This window comes from Anser anser, assembly GCF_964211835.1.
Source record: "Anser anser genome assembly, chromosome: 21".
Lineage (NCBI taxonomy): Eukaryota > Metazoa > Chordata > Aves > Anseriformes > Anatidae > Anser > Anser anser.
Genome location: NC_139742.1, coordinates 9,456,813 through 9,481,355, shown reverse-complemented (window position 1 = coordinate 9,481,355; position 24,543 = coordinate 9,456,813). Strand labels below are relative to the sequence as shown.

Here is a 24,543-nt window from a genome sequence, read left to right as displayed (position 1 = left end):
ATTTCTGGAATTTTGAACGACGAAAGGGAAATCGAATATTTTGTTTTAGGTGTTCTCCCTCTTCCCCACAAGAAAAGGGATAAATATTTTTCATCCCTGTGTCAATTTACATTAGTGGCTCTGTTTAGGCTCTTGCATTATAGGGCTTCCATAGCTTTATGAGACACAGGAAGATCGCTGACCCAGGGAGAGTACAGCCAGGCCTGAAATAAAATGGATGAACTGGGAGAAAATGAGACAAAAGGAACAGGGTGCAAAAGCTGCAGGCTTGGAGAGGGCGACGGGCTGGGACCTGAACCTGCGCCGAGTCCCTTTACTGACCTGAACCTCCTTGTGCCCTTGACCCCATCACTTAACCCACGCTCTTTACAGGAGCTGTGAGCTGTAGGGCTGCTGCTCCCACCCGTCCCCGGTTCACTCTTGCTCTCGTAGCTCCAGTTTCTGGTTCCTCGTCCCCACAGTGGCCCCTGCACTCAGCCAAATCTTTAGGGCCGCTGCGATGCACGGCACCAGTCACCACATAACGAGATGGCCGCTGCTCCCCACCTTCGTTTCATTTTCAGACTTGATTACCGAACTCGTATTTCATCCAGATAATTTACGGTGTCTTGGCTGCGAGCAAATGGGCAGTTTATTATCTGCAATTGGCCTCTGCAGCAGGGTGGTGTCTGTTCTTGTACCGCTGGGCTCGAGCTCGGGGTTTTTTACCTCGGAATGATATTTCTAAGCCCTTTCCCAGGCGAGGGGAGATAGCGAGTTTGTTATTGATAGAATTTCCATTTAAATTGAGGACGTTGCTCAGCGCAACACGTGTACCAGTTAAACGAGACTCCTCCAGCAAAAAGCAGAAAATTATATGATGGGGAAAAAAAAAATGTCGGGAAGGGGAGGGAGGAAGGGAGAAATCACAAAACCTAATATGAAATCCAGCCGGATATATGTCTGCAATAAAGCATCTAGATCTTAATAAGGCTGTGGGTAAGGCTCGGATTACACTCCCAGCTCTCTATGCTATCTGCTAGTCAGCAGCTGCTTCTCTTGAAAGCTCCTTTCTCTGCTTGCCAATCCGATTAGCTCTCTAGAAAATTAGAAACAAAACAACACAAAATCCTTCGCTTTTAGAAAATAAATAGAAAGGCAGCCATGAGAAGGGGGGCGGATCAGCCCCGAAAAGTCTTTTCAAGTGGGTAATGACATGGGACAGACGTTTCAGGTGGTTTTCTTTTTCATCTCACATTTTAATTTACTCTGTAATTAAAGGGAGGGATGCAGGGAACAGGAGGAAAATGCTTCCCTGCGGGGCTCTGCCCGGCCTTTCCAGCCACTTCCCCAGGCACCCAGGGCTGCACCTCCTCTCCTGCATGGCCCCGCAGCGCCAGCTCTGAGCCTCTTACCAGCAGGTTAAGGGGGTCCTGGTGCCCCTCACTCGGTCGGAGCCACCGGGGCTCTGCTCCCAAGCTAAAACGCACAAAGCCCTGGATAACGGGAGGGTTTCTAGCCAGGAGGACTGGGCATTTCCCGGTCTGATCGCTCTTCTCTCCCAGCCCGCAGCTGCTTTCTGTCGCCAATCAGAAGAAAAATGCTGTGCAACGAACCCGTGCAAGCAGCGTTAGTCCCTGCAAAAAGGGGAAACCGTCCTGCATCTGGCCCAGGAAATGCACCCAGGCTCAGGCCCCCTGCACTGCGCAGGCGAAGCTGTGCCCGCTCTGAGTTCCGGGGATGGAGAGGTGACACCGGGGCCGTGAGCTGCTCCCTAGGACTGATGTGCTGAGCCCTGCTCCGGCTCCTGGCTGCTCTGCTCCTCCCGGCAGCACAGGATCCACATGATGAGCTCTTTTTTTTTTTTTTTTTTTTGCCGTTTGCAGGGTCACCTCTAAGTCTAAATCACAGGTGTGAAGCAATCAGCTCCATATTGTACGTTGGCGGTTGCTACGGGGGAAGAAATGATTAATTTATCACCCATTCCAAGATCTGAAGAAAGAAAGATAGGGAGGGAAAGACAGAAAGAAGGAAAACAGAAAAAATAAAAAATAAAAAGAAACAGCCCCAAATAATTCTGCCCGAGCTGCGCGGCGACATTATTTATGGTCCAAAACTTCCACAACACTCTGAATGTAAAGCAGGATCCCCAGCACTGATAAGATCGTGCCCTGATCGGAGGGAAGAGACATCTGAGGGAGGGAAATAATGGCATATTTTCAACTAGCCAGGGAGATTGCAAAAGGATTTTAATTCCGAAGATGCTGAACAAATTGCAGGTGAGACTCTATGAGAATAAATAGTGTCTGGTCATAGATCAGCACAACTTGACTTTCTCCCCCTTATGGTAAAGCGCTATCAATCTTTAGAGGGGAGGGAGGGAAAAAAATCAAGGTGGAAAATGAATTATTCCTCAGACCTTTCTCCTCACGTGGGAGAAACAGGAAAACCTTGCACTCTGCAATGTGTGTGACCCCGAGGAGACGGGGATGCTCCTTGGCACGAACCCCGGGGGAGCAAACGGCTTCGTGCAGCGACGTGGCGTGCCGGCTGGAAAGGGCGATGCTGCAGTGGGTGGTGTGTGTGGGCTCCCCGTTACTTCATCTACAGCACTGAACACAAATATTTTGTTCCCGGAGCATCGCTGACCTTATTAACAATATCTAATAGCAAATAGCTGGCTTTCAACCAAGGGTCTCAAATCCTTGCGGAAACATTTATTTAATTAGACGACACAGCACTCAGCAGTAAGGATGGCTGTGTTTTGCCATACGCCAAATGGAAGAATTAGAGGAAAAAGGGAGCAAAATATGGAGAGGTGAGTTGTACATCCCCCTCGGGCGTGCTAAAAATACCCACGCATTTGGAGTTCTCCAGGCCCTGGGGAAACACTAATTAATCCTTGGGGGGCTGTGGCAGGTGGAAGGAAGGCCGGGAGTACTTTGGGGGCCTTTTCTGACCTGTTTCAGGGTGTATATTTGAGCCCCACTTCTCTTGCCCCAGCAGGCCGGCGTCCCTTGCGGCAGTCTGACCTCTCGGGGCAGGAGGCAGCGGCACCGGGGCCGTTCTGCACAGGCTCAGAGACGCCACCCGTTACCCACAGGGGTTTCTGTAGGGCCGCCGTTGTGAGCAGGCGATGGGGAGCACCAGCAGGGCCATCTCGGGCTGGTGTGACCCCGCGGGGGCCCTGCCTGGTGAAATCCCTCCCGGCGCACGGAGATGGCCGGGCTCCCCGGCACTAATAAACGCAGCAGTAGCACCGCTGGTAGGAGAGCGATTAGCTCAGCGTAAAACCCATAAGGATCGGAGATGAGAGAGGCTATTTGGGACTGAATGGCTTTTCCAAAGGCATATTTCATCCCCAGAGCACTGAGGCTGCGGGCTAAATCGTGCATTTTCTTTGCTCCTTGGACATCAGCAAAGGGCGACCGCGAGGCTCGCAGGGCTCCGAAACATCCGGGGCTGCAGGAGCAAGGGACGGGGGCTGCTGCACCAGGCTGTGCTCAGGGACAGACGTTTCTACTCAAAATAACATTAATGCTCATTAACGATAACAGACTGATTAGCAGCTACGTTGTGCAAAACCGCTCGTGGTCCAGGTGTGCTGCTTTGCTGGGCAGACAGGCTGTGGCAGGTGAAGCAGCCAAAACGCAGAGCTGGAGAGAAGGGGGGAGGGAAGGGAAGAGGAGATATTTACATACAACATATATTTGTCTCTTCTTGGTGTTTCCTCCTGAAGAAACTCGGAGCAGGGATTAAGTTTTATACATTCTGCCTGCTCTGCTAATGCCCTTCAGCAAGGTTAATCTTTGCATGATGCAGGTTTGGAAATTAAATCCACGGCGGTGTACAAACTTCCCGGGTAGTTTGATTCAGTTTCTTTCATTTGCCACCAAAATGATATATGCGCGTCGAATTCACAAACGCTTCCTTTCAGAGCAAATAATTCACAAACAGGCGCTCCCCTCCGTGCTTCTCCCCGTCTCTCCCTGTTGTGTGTCTTAATTAATGCTTCAGGTCCGGCAGCTTTTTGATTTCCATTTCAGCAGGGTCTCTGATCAGCCTGCCTGAAAGGCAAACCGCAAGAAAGGACATTTGGTTTTCGGGTGGCTGCTCCCACTTTCTCCTGAAATTGAGCATCACCCACACGGCCAGGGTCTGTCCTGGAGCAGGGACGCTCCAGCTCTTGGTGAGACGGGGCCTCAGGACCAGCCCAGCACCTGGGACCGTGACTTGGCCACTCTAAGGGATGTCCCCAGGGTCACACAGGCCGTTAGGACCAGCACGGTGCTCGCCCAGCACGGTGACACCATCGCCCACCCTGGGGTGTGAGGGAAGGGTCCCCTCGGGTGCAGCCCCCGGCTCTGCCCCCAGGGCAACGGAGAGAACAGAAAATCCACAGAGCCAAGGAGCAGCTGGAGAAAAAGCCCAGCCCAGCGCTGAAAATTTCCTGCGAAGAGGAACGTCTCATTGTCAAATTAACATACTAATAATTAGCCAGCACGAGAACGCGACGTCCCAGCGCAGGGCCCGAAGACGGCACATTTGCTCTCCGCATTCGGCTGTGTCGAGCTGTGATTCAGGGGTGCCTCTGAGCGTGACAGCCTGTGCTGTACAAGATGTAATTTTAGCGCTTCAGAGCTCTCTTAGTTATGCATCTCCTAAAAAAAAAACAGAAGTGTGTCGGCTTCTCTCTGAATAAGAAAAAAACAGCTTCCTCTTTAGGGTTTTCATGCGTTTGATTTCTTTGGGGTGTTTAGTTTTGCTCTGGGCTATTTGAGAAAACCCATTAAATACGAGCATATATTGCTAAGTTTTGTTTGCTGGGAAGGTAGAAGCGCACAGGGCCTGTCTGAACTATTGAGTTTGTGCCTCTGGAGAAAATCACTTCGCTGCCATGATGCCCCAGGATGAAAAAATCTGCAGCCAGAAGTTACGAGGAATAAATGAAACAGCGATAGGTGCCATAAATAAAAGCACGGCGCATTAACACTCCCCCCACTTCGGGGATCAAAAGCAAAATAGCTCTCAGTGTTGTGACATGGGGAAAATCCAGCGAGAGCCCCAAACCCAGCAGGCTGATTACATGCCCAGCAAAGGCTCTGGTACCGGAGCTCTCCTTGCATTTACACACGTACAAGGGTCGTATTCAAGGGGGCTGCAATCCCCCCGCAGCTGGAAGCACTGGTGGAGGGATGGGTTAAGAATAAATTCCTTCCAAGGCTGTTCTGTGGACTCTAACGCCAGCAGTGCCCCCTGGTTGGATTCAGACCTTGGATTAAGCCTTGAAAAGCTCCGAAGCTCGACCGTTTTGTGCCACTGTAACAGCAGGAGAGCAGCACCGCTGGAACAGCTGCTGCAGATGCTGAGAGCAGCAGCCCAGGTTGGCTTCAAAGGCTGCCAAGCAGCGAAGTCACTCTTGCCTTAAAGTAAGAAGAATAGACGGCAAGAACAGAAGAAAGGAAAGACGAAGCAGAAGGCCCCACTGCGGCGATGATTTATGGATAATTACACGTTGAGGCCCTGCTGCCCACCTGCTGCTCCTGCGCCATGCGGCAGGGCAGAAAGGAAGCAAAGTGGGAGCAGGAAAGGAGAGCAGAGGGGGCGGCCGTGTCTGAGGGGCTCAGCTCCAGCCCTCAGCACCAGCAGGGGCCAGGGGGCTGCGGGGACGGATCCTGCCCTGCCACCAGCACAGCACCAGGCAGAGCAGAGGACGTGGTGCCACAAACATGGGGGCACAGCTTAAGGATAACCGATTATTTCTTCCTGATTCCAAGGCACGTAATGGTTGGAAAAAAAGTCTAGAGGACTTTCCGGACATCTGAAACCCCCAAGGGTCTGTCTGTCCTGCTCAGGTCACCTGCATGAAAGCAAAGATAATCGGGAAGTTGCACGTCTGGTGGAGCGCTTGCTGGAAGGAAAACCAGCAGCGAGCTTGCAGTGGCACAGTTCCCATGCAAGGTGTGAAAGGGGAGGGCAGGCCTTCAACCTGCGCTGAATTGGCTTCGCTGGAGACTCCACAGCTTAATTTACAGGTAGCAGAGAACTGCCAGGAGGTCTCTCCAGCTCACTTGCCCCTTCTCATAGCAAGCCATGGAGAGAGGCTTTTATTTATATGTATTTTTTTCCCCTGGAGCTGTGAGTCAGATCACTTCAATTCATTTGATTGAGATGTTAATAAAAAAGCAGCCAAACCAGGCCTAGCTGAGGAGAAGATGCTGGACAAAAAGCAGCTGAGCACTGAAAATAATCCTAGTTTGCCTTTCACACCATGAAAGCCACACTCTACCCAACACTTTGCATTCCCTTCGTGCTAGAGCTTATTCCTCTCCCCTTCTAGTGACTGCCTCCCACTTCTCCTTGCTGTTTCGCTCTTTCCAGGAGAGCTTCAGTCGCACTAAGGAAGCCCAACACTTCGTATAAAACACACATTCACAGGTTTTCTTCTGGGTTGGTTGCCCAAACTCACCCAGACCATAGGGAATAAATCCCCAGGATCTGCTCTCTAAATTTAACCCTAGCCAACGCTTCTTTTTTAGCCATTTTTATTTTTACCAGTCTCATGCAGACGTGGTATTTAGGGAGCTGGGAGGAGCATCGCTTCCAGAGATAATAATAGAGCACAGCACATTGCAACCAAAAGCTGCCACGTCTTGCAACGAGCAAACAGGGCGTGAGCAGGGCATGAGCATGGTGTGAGCACGGCGTGTCCCAGCACCACGCAGACGGGACCAACACGAGCACCCGGTGTGCTGCAGCACCTGCCCTGTGCCACCAACCCTGTCCCCGTTCCCATCCCACAAGCTGTGAGGGGGACCAGGAGCACGTTGGTCACCAGCAGCACATCCCCAGGGCTGAAATATGAGCGGAGGGTGCTGCATTTTGGCAGGGATGCTCTGCACCACGCCGGGCGGAGGTGGGCAGCTGACCTGGCAGATGGCAAGCCCATGGCCACGGCTCCATCCCTATGTGCTGTGCCCACACCCACCGAGCACGCCGGCTGCTGTCACACAGCCCTGGACAGGCTGGGATGTGCCTTGCACCCACGTTTCATCCTGCTCGAGTGGTGTGGGCATGGGGCTGAGCTCCAAGGAGCCTCCTGTCCCATAGGTAACCTCGGTGGGGTCTCAAGTGGCTAACGTGGGGCTGAGCTCGTGCTCTTTTCTCCACTCTACTCGTATGAACCGTGCAGGGATGCACTGGTTTAGGGACAGCCACTGCTCGGCCAGCTGAGCTGAACCGAGCTGCTCCAGAACATGAGGTAGGCAAGGGGCTGGCAGACACATGGCGAGCAGGAGGACCTGGGCCGCTTCCTCCAGAAACAGGGCTAAAAAAATAAAGAAAATAACTCGTTGTAACCAGAAAGCAAGTCACAGAGCAATTCACGCTTTACCTTAGGAAGCAGCCTGGGAGCAAACGCACGCATCCTCACGCCGGGGTAAGCCTGGGTAGCAGGAGGGGAAAAGCTCTTCAGGCCTCACGCAGAGTTAAGCCCCGGCTCTTTGGGGACAGCGAGGGCACAAAGCAGCCCCCAGCAGTGCTGCAGCCCCCACGGCCACTGGGAACACAGGGGGCTCGGCGGCACTGGGTGAGCTCCTGCTCCCGAGGCTGTGCCGGGGTAGGTGCTGCTGCTCTGGGGGCCTTCCTCAGTCCTGGTTTCTGTTTGCACCGATGGGATCAAGTGGGAAGAGCAGGGCGAGGAGAACCTCAGAGGATGGAGCAAAACTGAACTACCTCGGTGTTCCAATAACTTGCTGCTTTCTGTTGCGGATCATCCCAAAATTACCTCCGTATTGCACTTGGCAGAGTTACTGCCCTGTAGCTCTCGCACCAAATCACGGGCTCTTTGTTGTAAGAAAAGAGGTGAAAACCTGCCGTGCCTTCCAGCTCTGGCAGCTCCAGGAACAGTCAATCCTTCGCTCAGATCTCTGTTTTCTCCTAATGGCAGATCAAAGCTCCTCTCGGCAGCGAGACCCCAAGGCATTCGTGAGAAATGTTCCCCGCAGCCACTACGACCTACTGCAAACCTCAGCTAGCAATCAGATGAGGTGAGCGTCTCCTTGAAACACCATCAGGATTAAGTTAAATCTTTCTAGCCAGGCCTAAGCAATTCAAGCTCTTTTTTTTTTTTTTAATTACTTTTATTTTTTTTTTAATGTTTGCCCCAGCTGTGGTACCTCTGCATTTCTGTTGTCTGTTTGGATGAAGATCTGGCCGTAACATCCCACGGTTACCCAGACCACTCCTATAAGCTAATTTATACGTAGGATAAAGAACTTTGGCTGCTTATGTGAACAGCTCTCTTAATCAGAGATTCACCACTAATTACAGCCAAAGGATGAAGGGGGAGGCTGACGGGACACAGCTTGCCTGTGGGACACATTTCTCCCGTACCTACCTGCTGCACTGCAAACACCAAGCTTTTAAGGTGCCGACGTCTCCTGAATCTGCGAACCAGCGGCACCAACCAAATGTTCTCTGCAGGAAGCCCTCGAGAAGCAGAGTAACACAAATCCAGCAGCATGGTGCTGACATACAGACGTGCCATTTCTTACAGGGGTTTCCAAAGGAGCCGTCATCTTCTTGTGCGTCCCAGGAGCGAAACCCGGAGAGGCAGGACAAGGAGTACCCCATGCTGCGTCCCCCAGCAGCACCTGGAGGTGGAGGCAGGAGGTCGGGATTGAGAAGCTCACCAGAAAGCTGCAGAAGCGGGGTTTGTTTCCTGAATTCACCTCGGGGCACAGTCAGGCTCCTCGGGTGTTGCTCCTGGGGTGGAGAACTGGAGAGCTGGTGGCCTCCGATCCTCGTCCACATCCCAGCAGCTGAAGTCCCTGCGTGGTGTCTTTGTGCGGCCGGGTCAATCCAAGTTTGTCACTGGGAAATAGGATTCCTGGAAGGTCTCTCTCAGATGCCTTTGCTTTCGTGTTTTATGGTGCGTTACCTTTAGGTGCTTTCACCGCTCCTCTGATGAACTCTTCACGTGCCACCGAGCAGAGGGGTCGTGGGGAAATCCCGCTGCAACCAACTCCAAGAAGACATTCACATCATGTTGGTTTAGGTGGAAACAGTAAACTTGATTTATTGAAAAAATCTATTACATTTATTCCTTTATTACACAGGTTTAAAATATTTAAAAATAGCTCTTATGGGCATTACACTTAAATTTTATGACATGTTTATTGGACTTTGAAGAAATGTACAATATGTCATTTGACAGTATATTTTAAAAAGGGCCTTATGTACTAAATTTTTTTTTTCCATAGGTTTTATTTTTCTTATCAACATTTGTTCAAGTCATATATTAAGGGAAGAGGGAAATAAAATTACACAAAAAGAATGTCTGCAAATACAAGTAGTAATTTTATTGCAATATACCGTAGCTAAGTGGTCTGGGGAAATCGGAACAGTTTGGAGCTCAGTACAATTACAACACTGTGGAATTCAACAGAGGATTTTTTTTTTTCTTAAAGCAAGGAAATAAAAGGAAAAAAAAAAAAAAGAAGAAAAAAGCTCCCTTGATGAAAATTCATCGTAACAGAATCACATGACCTAGACAGACGCACACGTGTGTACATACATTGATATATGGCTTATCTGTTGCAGAGAGGAACGTGCAACCTTTCCTGACCTTCCCACTGTTCCCGGACAAGGCTCTCGCCAAGGTGAGCAGCTAAATTCTGCGATATACCATTTATATACTCATCTGCACTGCTTTGCTGCTGGAGTCTGCAGTTTTTTTAGGATAGCACCTTTTTCTTTTTTTTTTCCCCCAGTGGAAAAAAAAAATAGACAGAACACAACACAAGAAGGGAGACGGATGGACACGGCTCTTGCAGACCCAAAAGCACCACGCAGCGTCGCAGCTCCCGCCGCCGCCTCGAGCCAACACCACGGGCTCGGGCTCGGCATCGCTCCCTCCTCTGCTAGGGAAGGAGGGGGGAAAAGACATCATATATAGGCTCTTCTTCACAGTAAATGTGATGTCCTTTCCTTTACGGTGGCAGGCCCCCCTTGGCTCAACCGTCGCTGTAATACTCCAGGCCAAATAATAATAATAATAATAAAAACCCTGCAACATCTATTTGCCAGCCAAGAGATCTAAACAAGGAAATGGCCAGGGAGAAAACAAACAAACAAATGGTGAAGAAAGGTGGTCTCAGCTGGTTGCGATCCAAAAATGCTGCATGGAGAGAAAAAAAAAAAAAAAAAAGAAAAAAAAAGCCATCCTGGCAGCCACCGTGGGCAGACAAAGAGAATTGCACACGCAGCTTCGTCCTCGCATCCGGACAGCGAACAAGTACATAAATTAGCACCACAAACATTCAGCGACTGAGTACAATCTGGTGTGATTACCACCGTATAAAATGCATGAATATTTTTTTTTGAAAAAAAAAAAAAAAAAAAAGGCGTAAGCACATTTAATACTTTCTACACGGGCCGTAAAAGCTACTGTAATACAATTAAAGAGAGGAGCAGACCTTCTACATAACGAATATGAAGGTGGCATGCATTTATAATCAAAGACTGTAGCAAAAGCGTGCAGTCTGCGTTGGAAGTGGCTAAAGCAAAGGCCAGGGGGAGACTGGCCACTGGCAGGGTATAACCAGTGTTGTGTAAATGTTACTCGAATAGATAGCACCACAGAGACATGTAAAAATAAAAAGCACCTTTTTTTTTTTTCTCTTTTTTTTTGTTTTGTTTTACACTTGGTATTCAGAGAGGACAAATGGATTTCCCCTGCCAGTGCAATCTGCCGCTGGGAATAGTTTTTTTTTTTTTTTTTTTTTAATATTTTAAAAGAATGCTGAAGGAAAAAAGGAGGCGAGAAGAATTAACTTAAAACACATATATTAAGGCGAGCAGGGGTATAAAAGGCAGAGATGCAAATGGGATTCTGCTTTTAGGTCGGCGTTTTGTAGGAATCTTAGCAAAAAGTGGCTTTGTTTTCCTTATTTTGGAGTGAATCCTTCCAAAGGCATCAGTGGCCGGGGGGGGTTGGGGGGGCCTCACCCCACAGAGCCTCGTGCCTGGGTGCAGCCCCCGGGCATGGGGCAGCGCCAGGGGGGGCGCGTGTGGCGGGGCTGTCATCGTACGGACAGGGTCACATGCATGTTATGAAGCCAGGAACGTTTAACCACTTAAAATAATACACAATACACATACTTACTTACAAACATACAAAAATATAAAGCACCTTTAAGACACGGGGAAGAAGACGCCCGGTGTGGCTTTTAGCAACCGAATTGGGTGGGTGAAATTTTGTAAAAAGTGGAATCAGGCGATTCAAGGGAGGTACTACAACTGCTGGAAACGGCCATTACATCTGCTTGCTAGACCCGATCCAAATCTCACGGAAGCCAACGAGATGACCATGAAGAACTTCAGCAGGGTTTGGATTAGAGCCAGGACTGCCCCGGTTTCAACGTCAAGCCGAACGCAGGAGTTTCAAGTTTGTTTTTTTTTTCCTGTATTTTTTTTTTTTTCTTAGAAACAAACAATAACCTCCAGCCAAGCTCTGGGCATCATCTCAAGTCTTTGACGTGTTTCCATCTCCGGACGCCTGGGTGGCTGTGCAGAGGTGGCTGCGGGAGGGAGGTGACACGGGGACAGGTCTCGGGGCCACACGTGCGGCCTCAGGTCATGCGATTCTGGTCTGTCGCGGGAACGGTCCTCGCGGTTGGGTTCGTGTGGGTGCAGCGGCACAGAGGAACTCGGGCAAGACGAGGAACAAAACAAAAGGAAAAAAAAAATAACCCATCGCTGTCCAGTTTCAGAACGTGCATGTGACAAGGAATTCTTTTTTTCTTTTTTTTTTTCTTTTCTTTCTTTTTTTTTTAATTAATTAAATGGCGCAATGAGGTTACGAGGTTGCTCATTTGGAGACTAGTTTTCAGGTGGCTCTTAGCCCATGAAGCAAGCCGGTCCCACCTCGAATCCAAATTTCTGTGACGCTTCTCCGAAGTCATTGAACATGATGTCGACTATGGGTACTTGCTCGACCTTGGGCGTGTTGATTTCCAGGACAGTCTTCTGATAGCCCTTCTTTGCCTGGCGGGGAGAAGGGGGAGAGAGAGGAGCTCTGGTGATGCCTCCAACCCAACACCAGCCAGTTGTCACGAATGAGAATTTACTGGTCAGCTGGGAACACGGAGACCGTATCGCCCAGGTATTTCCTGAGCCGATTCAGAGGCATCCAGCACCAAAAAACAACGCATTTACCCTGCAGATGCGCTAGATACGCTCTCAGGCAGGATGACTGGGGACCACTGAGCAAACCCTGGGGGGGACAAGTGGCCTGAGCACGGACTTTGGAGCAGAACAGCGGTTGCCATGCAGATAGAAAAGCACGAACGCTGCCTTCAGCACGTCTCAGAGCAGGAACGGGAGCCTGGTAAAACTGTTGTGGCTGTGGTATAGCTGTGTTGCCTCCCCGAGGACACGCATGGGTTGTTGAGCAAATGTGAGCGATTTAATTTGAATATATTAGTTTGACTATTATCCGAGCGCTACCGAAAAGCCCACGTTTAAAGTTTGATGGAATTCACAAGGTGATGTTGTCTTTTTATCGTGCCTGCTAGCCATACAGTTATTTCTGAAATATAAATAATTATTGGAGGAGCAGAAGTGCACCCGGGGGCATACAAAGCTGCACAAACAAGTGAATTTATGGAGCAGCTTTTGGCTCTACCTTACCCTCTGATTTGTGTGTCTCAGAAGAATAGGCTATAGCACAGCTACTGAGAAAGGGCTGTAAGATCAGGAAAAACACATCCAAATAATGGCCCAGACATTAGCCCTGGAGTTCCTCCAGCGTGGGCTGCAGCAACCTCAATCACGGTGAGCACGCAGGTCCTGTTGGGACCTCTGTGGCAGTGCCGTGTCGGGTAGGCAGGCCTAATTTTTCACTTGGTAGGGCTCAGCCTTATCAAATCTTGCCCGTGTTTCAGGAAGGATGACCTGCTGAGGTCACAGAGATGGTGGAGGAGTGCAGGAGATGCCGAGCATCTTTCTGCAAGGCTCTTTGAGGGTCTCACAGGGATGCGGCTCTGCACCAAATCGATCCCTGAACGATGCAATGAGCTCCCCTGGCATATTTTACCTCCTCTTCAGAGCCCTGCAGGAATGTATCCTGCAGAGGGGGGCAGGAAGGAAGGCCTGAGACCCAGCAGCTCCAAAGTGATGCCCAAGGAGCCAGGAGACGGCTCCATGCCCTCTGTGGCACCAGCTCCAGGGCTCATCCAGCCTCCCCCTCTGCTCCTGACTTCTACCACGGCCCCTGCTGCTCCCTGCCTAGTTCTTGCCACAACCTTTGATTTTTGGCACGGAGACTGGGCCTGCTGACAGCAGCCTGTGCTACAGCCTTCAAGGAGAAGCAACCAAGCAAATAAACGCCACGGAGCAACAGACCCGTTTCCATGCAAATATCCCTCGTTAGGGAAAAGGGAGAGAAATGTAGGGCACCTAAGCGGCACCGCTTAAGCTGAAAGGATTTTCATCAGACACATCTGCCTTAAAATTCGCAACGTCTGATCTCGCAGCTTCCCCAAGTCTTAAGAAAGAAAAGGGAGGGGAAGTTTTTTTTTTTGCTGAGGACAAGATGTGTTAGCAGGAGACCTGAAGTACTTGAGGATGAACTTCCCCATGTGACTTCTGAGTGTTTTCAGCAGAGGGATGAATGCCCTTTCCCTCTCTGCGTGAGTGTTAAAAGAAGTGATTCTAATTTGATTTTCCTCATTGCTCCTACAGTAAAAAATGTGCGTGCGCCAGAACAGAATCACTTTCATCTCAAATTATGTGGAGGGCTTTTGCTGTCAAACATCTCTATCTTTCAGTCCCGTGGGCTTCAAGCACTGCAGTTGCAGAGGGTGAGAATTATGCAGGCTTTTGCACTGGCAAACTGGATCTCAAAATAAATACAAGCAGCACCTGCTTTGCCAAATTTTCAGCTCCTGAGGGCAGATTGCTCAGAGCTCAGTCCCAAATCAGGTGCCCAAAAGGAGGAGGAAGAACCAAAGGCAGGATGTTGGGCCCCTATGGAAGATCGGGCCATTGCTCATTGCAAAGGCTGGGAGCACTGGGGGCTGCTTTGGCTCGTCCTTCGCCAAGGGCACGGGCAGACCTCGTGCAGAGCAGGCACAGAGCAAACCAAGCGCTGTGCTGGGCTCCTCTGGCAGCTCGGGGATGCCCAGCAGGAGCTGAGCCGCAGCTGCACCCAGCACAACCTGAGCCCTCCTGGAGCTGCACACAGCAGCGTGCCACCAGCAGAGCCACCACCACCCCAATATAATGCTTTGCCTCCAAGATTTCCTGAAAGTTTCCTGAAAGCACTTGCAAAATTATTATATCGAAGCCTACAGAACTCCCCTGCACTTGGGTGTCATCACTCACACCTCCCCGCGTGAGTCAACTGAGTAAGAGCAAAGGCAGGAGGGAATGTTTAAAAGCAAGCAGTGATTTTAGAAAGGTCCCTTCTTTATGCAGAGCCAGCAACAAACCCAACGAACGTGGCTTCTAGAGGTGCTACAGCTTCCCCTGGCCTCGAGATGAGCCGTGGCACAGGGAAGAGCAAGCTCGAGGTCTCCCAACCTGGGAATAACCCTCAAGGCCACCCAATGGCATGGGAAATTTGGAAGCGATTTGCTCAGAGACCCCTTCCGCAGGGGCTTCCCACGTACCGCGCAGCCGTCGAAGGCGGCTCGGATGTAGGGGTTGTTGTCGTAGGACATCTCCTCGTCGTTGGAGCCCAGGAAGCGGATGGCCTTGTCGTAGCTGTCGGTGGTAGCATCGTGCCAGGCTACGGACTGGTAGCAGTTGTAGGTGATGTTCTGGTGGGCCGAGGCGCTCAGGAGCCGGAGGAAAGTCATCTGCACCACTCCGATGGGGTTCCCATCCGAATCCACGTAGGAGAGCTATGGGAAGTGGAGAAGGGGAAACACTGGGCAGTGAGCAGCAATGCAACCTGCCTGGGGGGCTCCAAGGACCACCAGTCTCACCCATCCGTACGCCCACGTGCACGGGCACCCTGCCCTCTGCTCTGGACCTCCCCACCCCAGCGGGGCACGGATCCTGCTCCTGCCATGCTGCACGGCACAAGGATGCTCTGGTTCTTCTGCTGCCAGGGCAGGTTTTTTCTCTTGCCGTTTGTGATCTGTTCATGAGCTGAACCAACAAGGCTAACACAGGGCAGGAGGAGAAAGGAAAGGGGATTTTGGCCCTGGTTGCAAAAGGGTGCAGTGCTGAGCAAATTCGGGGATATATATCCAAAAGCTATTAAAGCCAATACTGAACATACCTCTCCAGCTTCTGAAGAGAGAAGAATGAAGACTTACGGAGGAGCTTGGGGTTTTATTTTCCTGCCCCATTTGACACAATTTTTGACTTCTGTAGATATTTTGCTCTGCACACACAGGGGCATTTCCCATTCATGTTTCCTGGATACCAGTGCAACAGCTTTTAAGCAATCCTTGCAACCTAATCTGCAGGAATCCTGTTCCTGCCGACAGGGGCTGCATGCAGCTCTGGCTGGAGAGGCTCTGTCAGCCACAGGGAGGTCTGCTTGCTGCCCTCGGGGCATGGCGTGAAACGCAGAGCCGCGCAGCTGCGCTTGCACAGGGATTTGCTCTGTTCTGCACATCAGGCTCCTTCTCTCCCCCAAGGGAGAACGGTTTCTGGAAATACATTTCTGCAAAACAAATTACTGAATCCCCTGCAGCACTGCAGGATTCGGGCCTTTCCAGTACTTTCTCTCGTGCTTCCCCACCAAGGAAGCAAACACAGAGTCGGCCAGCCAGACCGCAAGTACAGACCGGCTGTACTCGAGGTGGTGTCTCCAGACATGGCCAAGCTACCAGAGCTGCTGCTGGAAACTGTCCTCTACAGACAGCTGACTTCTTTAGACATGACTGGGGGAAAAACACAGCACAGAAACAACGCAGAGTTCTTCGAGGTACCATGAAACATCAAATTATGGCGCGAGCTGCAAACAGTAGAACAGATTTGTAACCACATGACAAAATCACGAGTAAAAAGATCGTAAAAGTAAATAAATGTATACCAACCGGTTGTCAGGATACCGTTGCGCTGTCCTCCTGAGAGTTAAATATGACTGACCATGAGAGAGCCACGCATGCCAGGTGGAGAGAGACCAGAAAACCACCAGGACATGGAAGGAGAGGGACACAAAATGCCAGCTACTTGGCACGCACTCAACGTCTCAGCTACCCATTGACCTGCAAGATTTGCCTTTCCTTGCACTTTTATTTCAAATCAGTGCTTGGCCTGGGAGCCTGGCTGCTTGCTAAGGGGTCTCAGTTGCTGTTCTGCCTCTGCAGGCTGCGCGAGGTTTGCAACTGGAGCCACTGGAAACTGGTTGCACGCACAAGGCTTGGCTGGTTCTGCAAAAATCAATCTTTTCCTTTTTTCCTGTGTGACAGTATTCGCCTGTGGCAGGTGCCATATGGCACTGAAGGATAACAGGATGGGATAGGTGGCAGGTCTCGTTAGAGCGACTGGGAATTACGGGTGTGCATGAGTAACGCACACGGGAGGAAAGCAGAGTCCAAAAGAAAACATCTGCAACCCTCTTATCCCTCTAAATGCAGGCTGGCTGCATCGTGAGAAATCCTGGGAAGTTAACTCCAGGTACTCTGTGTCATTGATTAATGACAGTGGGGAAGCATCAAAACAAGATGGTTTCTTTGTATTTCACGTTTACTCTGTCCATCTTACTTCAGATGCTCCCAGAAGAAAGGCAAGCCTTGGCACCACTGCACACCTTGTGCGAGCAGAGATTCCTTGGGGTGCCCCATAAGCAGCCCCATGAAAATCCTCCCCATGTCTCCAGGCTCCCCGGGGCTCAGCCCTGGAGAAGCTGGGGCAGGGCTGGGCCGGGCACAAAAGGTCTAGGGATGAGCAGAGCACCCCAAGGGGCACTGACACCCATCCTGCCAGCCTGTACAGACTTCAGTTGATTCACATCCAGGCAAACATCTTCCCCATTTACTGATCTCATAGCTCCAAATACAAATTGGTGTGAAATGGAGCTATTTTTTTTGTTTTAAACAAACTTTACATTTATGGCCTGTGCATTTAACAGTTCTGTGGTTTGCTTAGGAAAGTCTTCTATGTGCTGGTGGCTTTTTTCCAAATGGAAAATGTGAGACAGGTAAAAAGCAAGAAAACGGCAACATGGAAAGATGGAACAAAGGGCTCCAAGTGGCACTGAAATTCCTATTTAAAAATAGGGCCCTGAGCTCTAGGCTGGCCATTCAGTCTCTAAAGTAGCTGACAAACAGACTGGAAAGAAATAAACAAAAGCAGAGAAAATGGAGAGATGAAGGCACTTGTATTAATTGATGAAGAGCTCTGTGACTAAGCTAGGAGCAGTTGCCCTCCAAGGAGCGATGAGGCTGAAGCCTTGGCTTTGCGGCCTTGCCGGATGGTGCAGAAAAGCTGCAGAAGCCATATCCTTCTTGTGGGCAGAATCAGAGCATACACGTTTAGTGGCGATGAAATGGGGCTTAGGAAAACAAGGCAGTGTTTTCCTTTGTTTGCTCTTTAAGGTGGAAGTTTGCACGTTCTGCAGGAAACCTCAGCCCTGGCCAGCGGGGCCATCGGCACCTCCACCTGCTTCTCTCTGCTGAGTATTTCCTCCTTCCCTAATCCTCCTGATTTGATTGAGCTCATTACGTGCATCCTGCTAATCCTACACGAATTGATACACACGCGGGAGATTTCTGTTTCCGAAGGAGAGCTGGATCGTGCTAATCACTTGCTGACGGGCTCTGTGGGAGAGCAATCCATCCACCACAAACCTGCTACAGGACAAAACCCTTTTTACGTGTTGCTGCCTTGGCTGCTTGCTGACACCAAGCATTGTTTGGCCTCACAATAGCAACAATTAAGGATTTTTTAAAGGAGAAAAAAATCAGTAAAATTCCAGGCTACCAAGCCTGGCACACACTCACGGCTTGAAATCTTCGTTTGACTCAATGACTTCACCTCTCCCAGGCTCTGGGGGTGCTGCGGGAGCCCCCCATTCTTCCCCTGGGCACAGCCTGACCCAGTCCAGCCATGTGCAGACTCCCCAGCCCAGCCTGGCTCCACACGAGGGTTCTCTGAAGATAAAGCTACTCTCCTTGGGGACAGCAGCATGGGGACACCCAGTTTGCCTTCTCCAGAATGGGAACGGCTCAGGAGGTAGCAGCACCCTCCTGCAGGGCACAGCCTGCATGGGGCAAGGCAGACCTGCAGGGGCTCCAGCCCTACCAGTGCCCGGGCACATCAGTGCGTCCCCTTCTGATGCAAGGAAAAGCTCAAGAGCTGCTTGTCGACTTAAAGCCAGGCAGAGTGCTGGCTGAAAAAAAGTGTCCATATTGGGTTTTGCTTCTTTTTCGCCTTACATATTCCACCTTAAATGTTTCAACTGCAGCTTGTGATGGTGATTAGTCCAGCATGCAGAGTGCAACAGGTCTGGCCATACCAAAGCAGGTGACGTGCTCTGATTCAGACTAGAGGGCCAGGGTTAGCCACTTACCAAAGACCCCCGCTTGTATTGACTATACCATGTGGAAGGCTGTTCTTTGGGCCAACGAGCCATTTTACTCTGTAAAATACGACACGGGTTAAAGAAAACAGAAAGCACTGAGATGCATCTTACCAGTTTACCGCGCTTGAATTCACTGAACCAGGAGCCTGGGTTTTCCTTTGGCCAAGAAGTAATTCTAGCCTAGTTTGTGGACGGCAAGGAGGGAAGAGAGAAAGAAAAGAAAAAAAAAAGAAATAAAAAAAGTTACATTCAGTTCCATGAGTAGAGTCTGCAAGTCTTATAGAAAATGTCCGATTTCTTTTAAAGAGCACGTTTTCTTAATCCTTATAAATCAGTAATAAGACCAGCCTGCAGAGCCCTAAGGTGCCAGCAGCCTCTCGAGCAGAAGGAGATGCCACTGCTTGGCACCAGCCTCCTTCGCTAAGGGCTAATGATCACTAACTCCGGATACTTTGGATGCCAAACTGGCAGTGCAGTCTGTTGGCAGGAGAGCTGAAAGGAAAGACATAGGGGAAAAAAAAGGAAATATGAACACTAAAAGTGCTGGTAACAGACAAGTCTGCTGTCACTCCAATGTCAAATCCAGATGCTGTGGGGCTAGGAAAGGCAAAGAGCACGCTTAAGGAAAAGCCTCCATCTGCCTCCTGCAGTTGTGCAGCAACAAGGGGCAGCACAGGCAGCACATCCTCCTCCATCGGTGCCGGACCATTGCACGTGATGGAGCTCCAGCCACCTGGAGCAGTGCAGGGGGTGACCTTGACAAGAAACGTGCTGTCAGAGCATCCTTTATGGCAGACCGTCCGAGCAGCTGAAGCATTTTTTACAGTCAGAGCACAAGGAAGGAGCGCGGCTGCCGTGTGCTCTCCTGCTTTCCTGAAACCTCCCTCGCTTCTGCCGTAAATCTCTCCAAAAACAATGGGCAAACTTTATGCAGGTGTCTCGGGATTATCCCCTCCTTTCCAGTCTGTGAACCATAAAGCTGGTCAGCGTGCTTCTGCTGTGCTAAGGATGGACTGAAAGGGGAGATGTCAAACTCTGCAGAGACTTCTAATAAAAACCATTCAGCCAACGCTTCATGCTGCTGTGGTAGCAGTTCTCATCCCTCTCCATGGAAAACCAGCAGGCTGAGCCTTTTTCTCATTACGGCATTATTGCAATAGTGTAGCACAGTTTGCATTTGGGGAGCATCACAGCGTGTGCCCACAAGAGCAGTTGGATGAAGTGGGGCCCAACAGCCACTGGCAGAGTCAGTGGGGCATGAATGTGCTCTAAGATTGTGGGCAGACTCCGCTTTTTTAGCTGCCAACACTTTGAGGAGATTCATGGCAAGGTAATGCAAAGGAGAATAAATCTATCTCCTATTTAAACAGCCCTAACAAAAAAATCAGGGAATATTTATGCTCTATGTTATTTGCCCTGCACTGGCACATATTTCTGGTGGATAAAATTCAGCAGGCAAACGGCTTCCACTGGAGCGAACAGCTTCATCTGCACCTTGCGCCAGCTGCAGCACAACCGTGACGTTGGGAGCACTCCCTCGAGCTGCTCTGCAAAAAATTTCAGCTTGGCCAGCACAAGAACTGGTCCCAGGCACTGGGGAGAGGCGCTCCACAGAATAGGGTGTGTGGCTATGGGACAAAAATTGTGAGTATGGGCGAGCTAAGCACATCAGTACATGCTAACTTAATCAACCTTGTGCTTGAGTGCCTGGAACAGCGCTGAGACTGGCTGAAGTCATTTAGGAAACCAGATATCCCCGAGAAGCAGCAGGGGAAGTTACAGGAGGTGAACATTTATTTGCTCTGCCTGAAGACACAGCCAGGGTGGAGGAGGCTTGTGCACACAAACGGCAGAGTGGCAGCCCAGCTGCAGGAGGGAAGACAAGGAATGAATTAAACGTGGGGAGCCACAGCTCCTGCACCAACACAGTTCTGCCTTTGCAAAGTAAAAAAATAAGGTTTTAGCATTTATCATGCCTGAAAACATCAAAGTTTAAAACTGACTTACTCAAAAAAATTCTCTTGGTAAACACAGTCCTTAGTATTTTAAAAGCCAGCATTGTACAACAAAAGAACAGTTCTGGATTTTTACTTGCTACTGTTCAATTCACCTGATATGGATTGTCTGTGAATATTCGCATTAGGAAACAACCTCTTTCATCATAATATATAAGAAAAAGAAAGTTGTACGGACTTACTCCTTCAGACTTCTTATCCGGGAAGATGCAAGTCTCTCCACCAGCTGTGAAATTACAGTAAACTTTGAAAGAGTCCCTGGAACATCCTTGGTTAGGATCAACCCAGTATTCACCTGGATGCACGACAGGGCAGAGAGGGGAAGAAAGAATCAGCACTGTGGAGGGAGGACAATGGGCACTTCAACAACCATCTTAGTAGGTACGTTTCATCTCATTCACAGGCCAAAAAAATACACTATATGTATTTTTGGGAGACCGTTTGTTCTGATTCCAGGTGATACAGTGGCACCTTTCAGAAATAGCTTTTTTTTTGCATCAGGCATCCCCATTCTTCTCTATGAGTCTGCCACGTTCCTCAGGGGACGCAAGGGCCAGAAGTCCCCCAAATCTTTCCCCTTGACTATTCACTATTAGTGGGAAACCCACAGCGTTTTTTCCCCGTCCCTGCTCCGTTCAGGACGCACCATCTGGGAAGTCGGGATGACAGAGCTGCAGATCTTTGCAGGTACGAGCTGGGTTATGCTGAGTTCCCAATGGATGCTTCATTTGCTCAATTTCCAGTTTCAAGGAATTCAGAGAGCCGAAAATTTCCTCCATGCCATCTGCATAGTCCATGTAGTTGTCAGCGTTTCCATCGTCCACCAGCTGGCTGGCATCGATGTTTCTCCTGGTCCTCTTGGAGGCCTGGATGGGCAGCGGCTGGATGACTTCTCCAGGAGGACCCTGATTTGGGGGGAAAGAAGAAAACTTCTCATTGGGAACGGGGAACAGGCAGAAGAAATGGCCAAAGCAGCCACCAGCACTGACAAACAGCACCACAAGACATGTAAAACACCCACGATGGTGCTAATGAAAACCCCAGCCACCAGGCACGAACACGGAGTTCATCTTCTCTTGTCCTCCTCCCATTACTAATTTCTCCCTTCACACCTCTTTTCTTCCCTGGCAGGACTCAGGATATCCTGAATCTTTATCTGGAAATCTACATTACAACACCTGTTAAATCAGAACCTCATTTTACACTTCATGCAATGGGCTGTACTTACAGGAGGCCCTGGGGGCCCAGGAAGACCCGATTCACCCTTTGGACCTGTTGGACCCTAAGTGGAAAAACAATGGAAAAACATAAATCACTCAGAAAAAAAAGCATTTGTTACTGATACTGCACTCTAGTATTTCTTTTAATAGCCTCTAGCAGCAAAAACTATCTTCCTATCCCTTTAGGCACACAAAGGGAGTCTCCCACCACCCTGACCTCCAGTAAAACATTTATTTTGTTTACTCTCTGATACTTGGTAAGAGAAAATGTCTGTCAAACGCTTGGTATTAAGCAGTCAAATTTTGCTCAAGCTTCTGCAGAAAAGGAAGGATATTTCAATGTATGAAATCTCCAAATCAATTCAACAGGTTTATAAATCAAATAAAATCTTAAAAGTGATAAAATATTTAATTCTGCGTGGAAAAAAGACTTTAGGAAGTTGCACAAGAAGAATTTTTAGCTGCCTGAATAGATGATCTGTAGTATGAAGCCTGCTTTAGTGATGCATTTCTCACCTTTGCTTTTCAGCTTGCTACCTACCGCTTCTATTTTTAATATCCTCTGCTTTACAATAGCGGGTTTTCTCCCAAGGACTATGCATTGGATTCCTCCTTATGATCTTTTCTACACTGATGTTCAATGAAGTACAATGCGTGTAACAGAAACCTTCCCCAATTATAACTTCTGGGCTTAGACAGCCTGAAAAGGCTGCGTTTGCTACAGTCATCTTTGGCTAATTGCTGTAATGCGACTGATGGGAGGTGTCGCAGCAGGTTATGCACTTAATAAGAGATCCTCAGCCTCTTCATTTAACAAAGTCTATACTCACTGATGATCCTTTAGCACCTTTGGGACCAGGTGGACCCTGTGTAGAGAAGAATGAAGAAGGGAGTTAGTTTCTTTGTCAGCAGAGAAGTCAGCCTCTCCTTACAGACACAGTACTGTTATATAAGTTTCTGCAATTTTAACATTCACTTTCATTTTTGTGTCCACTTTTCACATCCATTTGAGCTGGATGCTACTTTTATTTGCAAACAGATAAAAACCATTGGTGATAAAAACCAGTCTGCATCCCTCTCACAGGTCCATGCATGCCCTCTGACTTCTACACACTGGGTACTCCTGTAACTCATTCAAGTGTTGTTAACGGGCTCAGCAGGGAAATCCCAGTTCCCCACAGCATCCTCAAACAAGGTCATGCCAGAAGGGCTGAACTGGGTTATCTGGGAGCATCAAGGTGACCCCAGAAGGGCTGTGGAGCTCCCCAGGAATTCAAAGATAATTACTTGTCACATACCGGTAATCCTGGTGGCCCTGGGGGTCCAATTGGTCCAGAAGGACCTGTGATACCCTGAAAAATAAAAGCAGAACAACATTGATTTGCATGCAGTGATGCTGGCCTATTACTATGCAATTAACATCTGCTCACAGTTGACCACCTGATTTTGGAGGACATTCAAATTAGAAAAATCAATTATTATTATTATTTTTTTTTAAGTGTGTGCATCCAGACAAGGTTATGAGGAGGAAATCTCATTTAGGCACACAGTGCTAAAAATCATTCCTCCTGATGCATATTTAATGTTACCATCTCTCCAAGCCTATTCAACTCTTTTCGTATGAGCCCTGAGAAACTGCTTTCCACTAAAACGGGTCATTCTGGAGCACCTCTACATTTCGCATGTAGAATAAACAACATTAATGTACAAAATAGAAAATATTCCTGAAAACTCAGCAAGACTCCCTTGCTGATATTGACCATCTCTGCTATACCGCACCTGCTCAAAGGCAGCAAACCCCCCAGCTCAAAAACGTGTTTAAAGGAGGTCTTATGGGACGTTTACCTGCTCTCCTTTGGGTCCTGCTGAGCCCTGGGGGCCTGGGAGACCTCTGTCGCCCTTTTCTCCCTGCTCACCCGGAGGTCCAATAAGACCAATTAAACCTGGATGACCCTAGGGGAAAATAGCAGATGTTAATTATGATCTCTCTCCGGAGGTAACCGAACGCCAAAGCTACCCATCAAAGACATTTCCAGGTACACAAACAAATACCTAAGCAAGGTGATAGGAGTTTGTAGCTATCCTTGACACCTGGAAGTGGCAGAGCAGTGAAAGCACGAGCTTTTTGCAACGGGAAATGCTACAAATGCAGAAAAAACTGCTGCACCCAAGTGCCTGCTCATTTTGTACGGGACATATACTTCATACCCTTCTACGGGAAGGAGACTCCTGCCCTAAAGCAAGCCGGGTGTTTGCACCGCCCTGTGCCCCACAGCCAGACACAGACATCAGCGAGGTCGTGCACGGACTCTTACCTTTTCGCCTTTAGGGCCAGAGTCTCCTTTAAGACCAGGCAAACCAGGTGGGCCCTTTGGGAGGCAGGAGGGAAAACAAAGGGGAGAATGAGTTTATGGAAAACACACTGTCCCATTTCAAAACCTCATCAGATGTGATGGTCTGGACGTACCATTGGGCCTGGAGGACCGTCTGGGCCAGGTGATCCGGGGAGACCTTGTTCACCCTGTAAAACAATACAATTCCCTCAAAGCCATCGTTCATGCCAGCAGTGTTCCCAGCTGGGGCTACTCAGATTATTCACGCATCCTCATCTGGCCACTGTGCCAGGGAACATTTGCCCTGTTTTCTCAGGGATGGTGAAGACAAATGTATTTCTGTATGTATTTCAAAATCCTTTCGTGCTCCAATCTCCACTGGAAAAGGGGCTTTCAAGCTCCAGGAAATGTTGCCCCAGAGAGGAGGCAAGCAGTCCCAGCACTCGGAT

General features: G+C 49.4%; 1 protein-coding gene across 3 annotated transcripts in view; it reads right to left on the bottom strand.

Annotated features, from left to right (window-relative positions):
- Positions 1-10,727: 10,727 nt before the first annotated feature.
- Positions 10,728-24,543, bottom strand: part of COL5A1 (collagen type V alpha 1 chain) — a 152,197-nt gene continuing 138,381 nt past the window's right edge. Inside the window, exons 56-66 of one of the 3 annotated variants that reach the window (XM_083807304.1) lie at positions 24,229-24,282; positions 24,077-24,130; positions 23,607-23,714; positions 23,060-23,113; positions 22,592-22,627; positions 21,770-21,823; positions 21,188-21,446; positions 20,724-20,836; positions 18,638-18,706; positions 14,655-14,888; positions 10,728-12,027 (exon numbers count right to left, since the gene is read on the bottom strand). In XM_083807304.1, the coding sequence (XP_083663430.1) occupies positions 11,881-12,027; positions 14,655-14,888; positions 18,638-18,706; positions 20,724-20,836; positions 21,188-21,446; positions 21,770-21,823; positions 22,592-22,627; positions 23,060-23,113; positions 23,607-23,714; positions 24,077-24,130; positions 24,229-24,282 (1,182 nt within the window). In that variant the 3' untranslated portion in view covers positions 10,728-11,880. Of the gene's footprint in view, positions 12,028-14,654; positions 14,889-18,514; positions 18,707-20,723; positions 20,837-21,187; positions 21,447-21,769; positions 21,824-22,591; positions 22,628-23,059; positions 23,114-23,606; positions 23,715-24,076; positions 24,131-24,228; positions 24,283-24,543 lie in introns of all 3 variants that reach the window. The other 2 variants (XM_083807306.1, XM_083807305.1) reach the window with 2 other exon arrangements.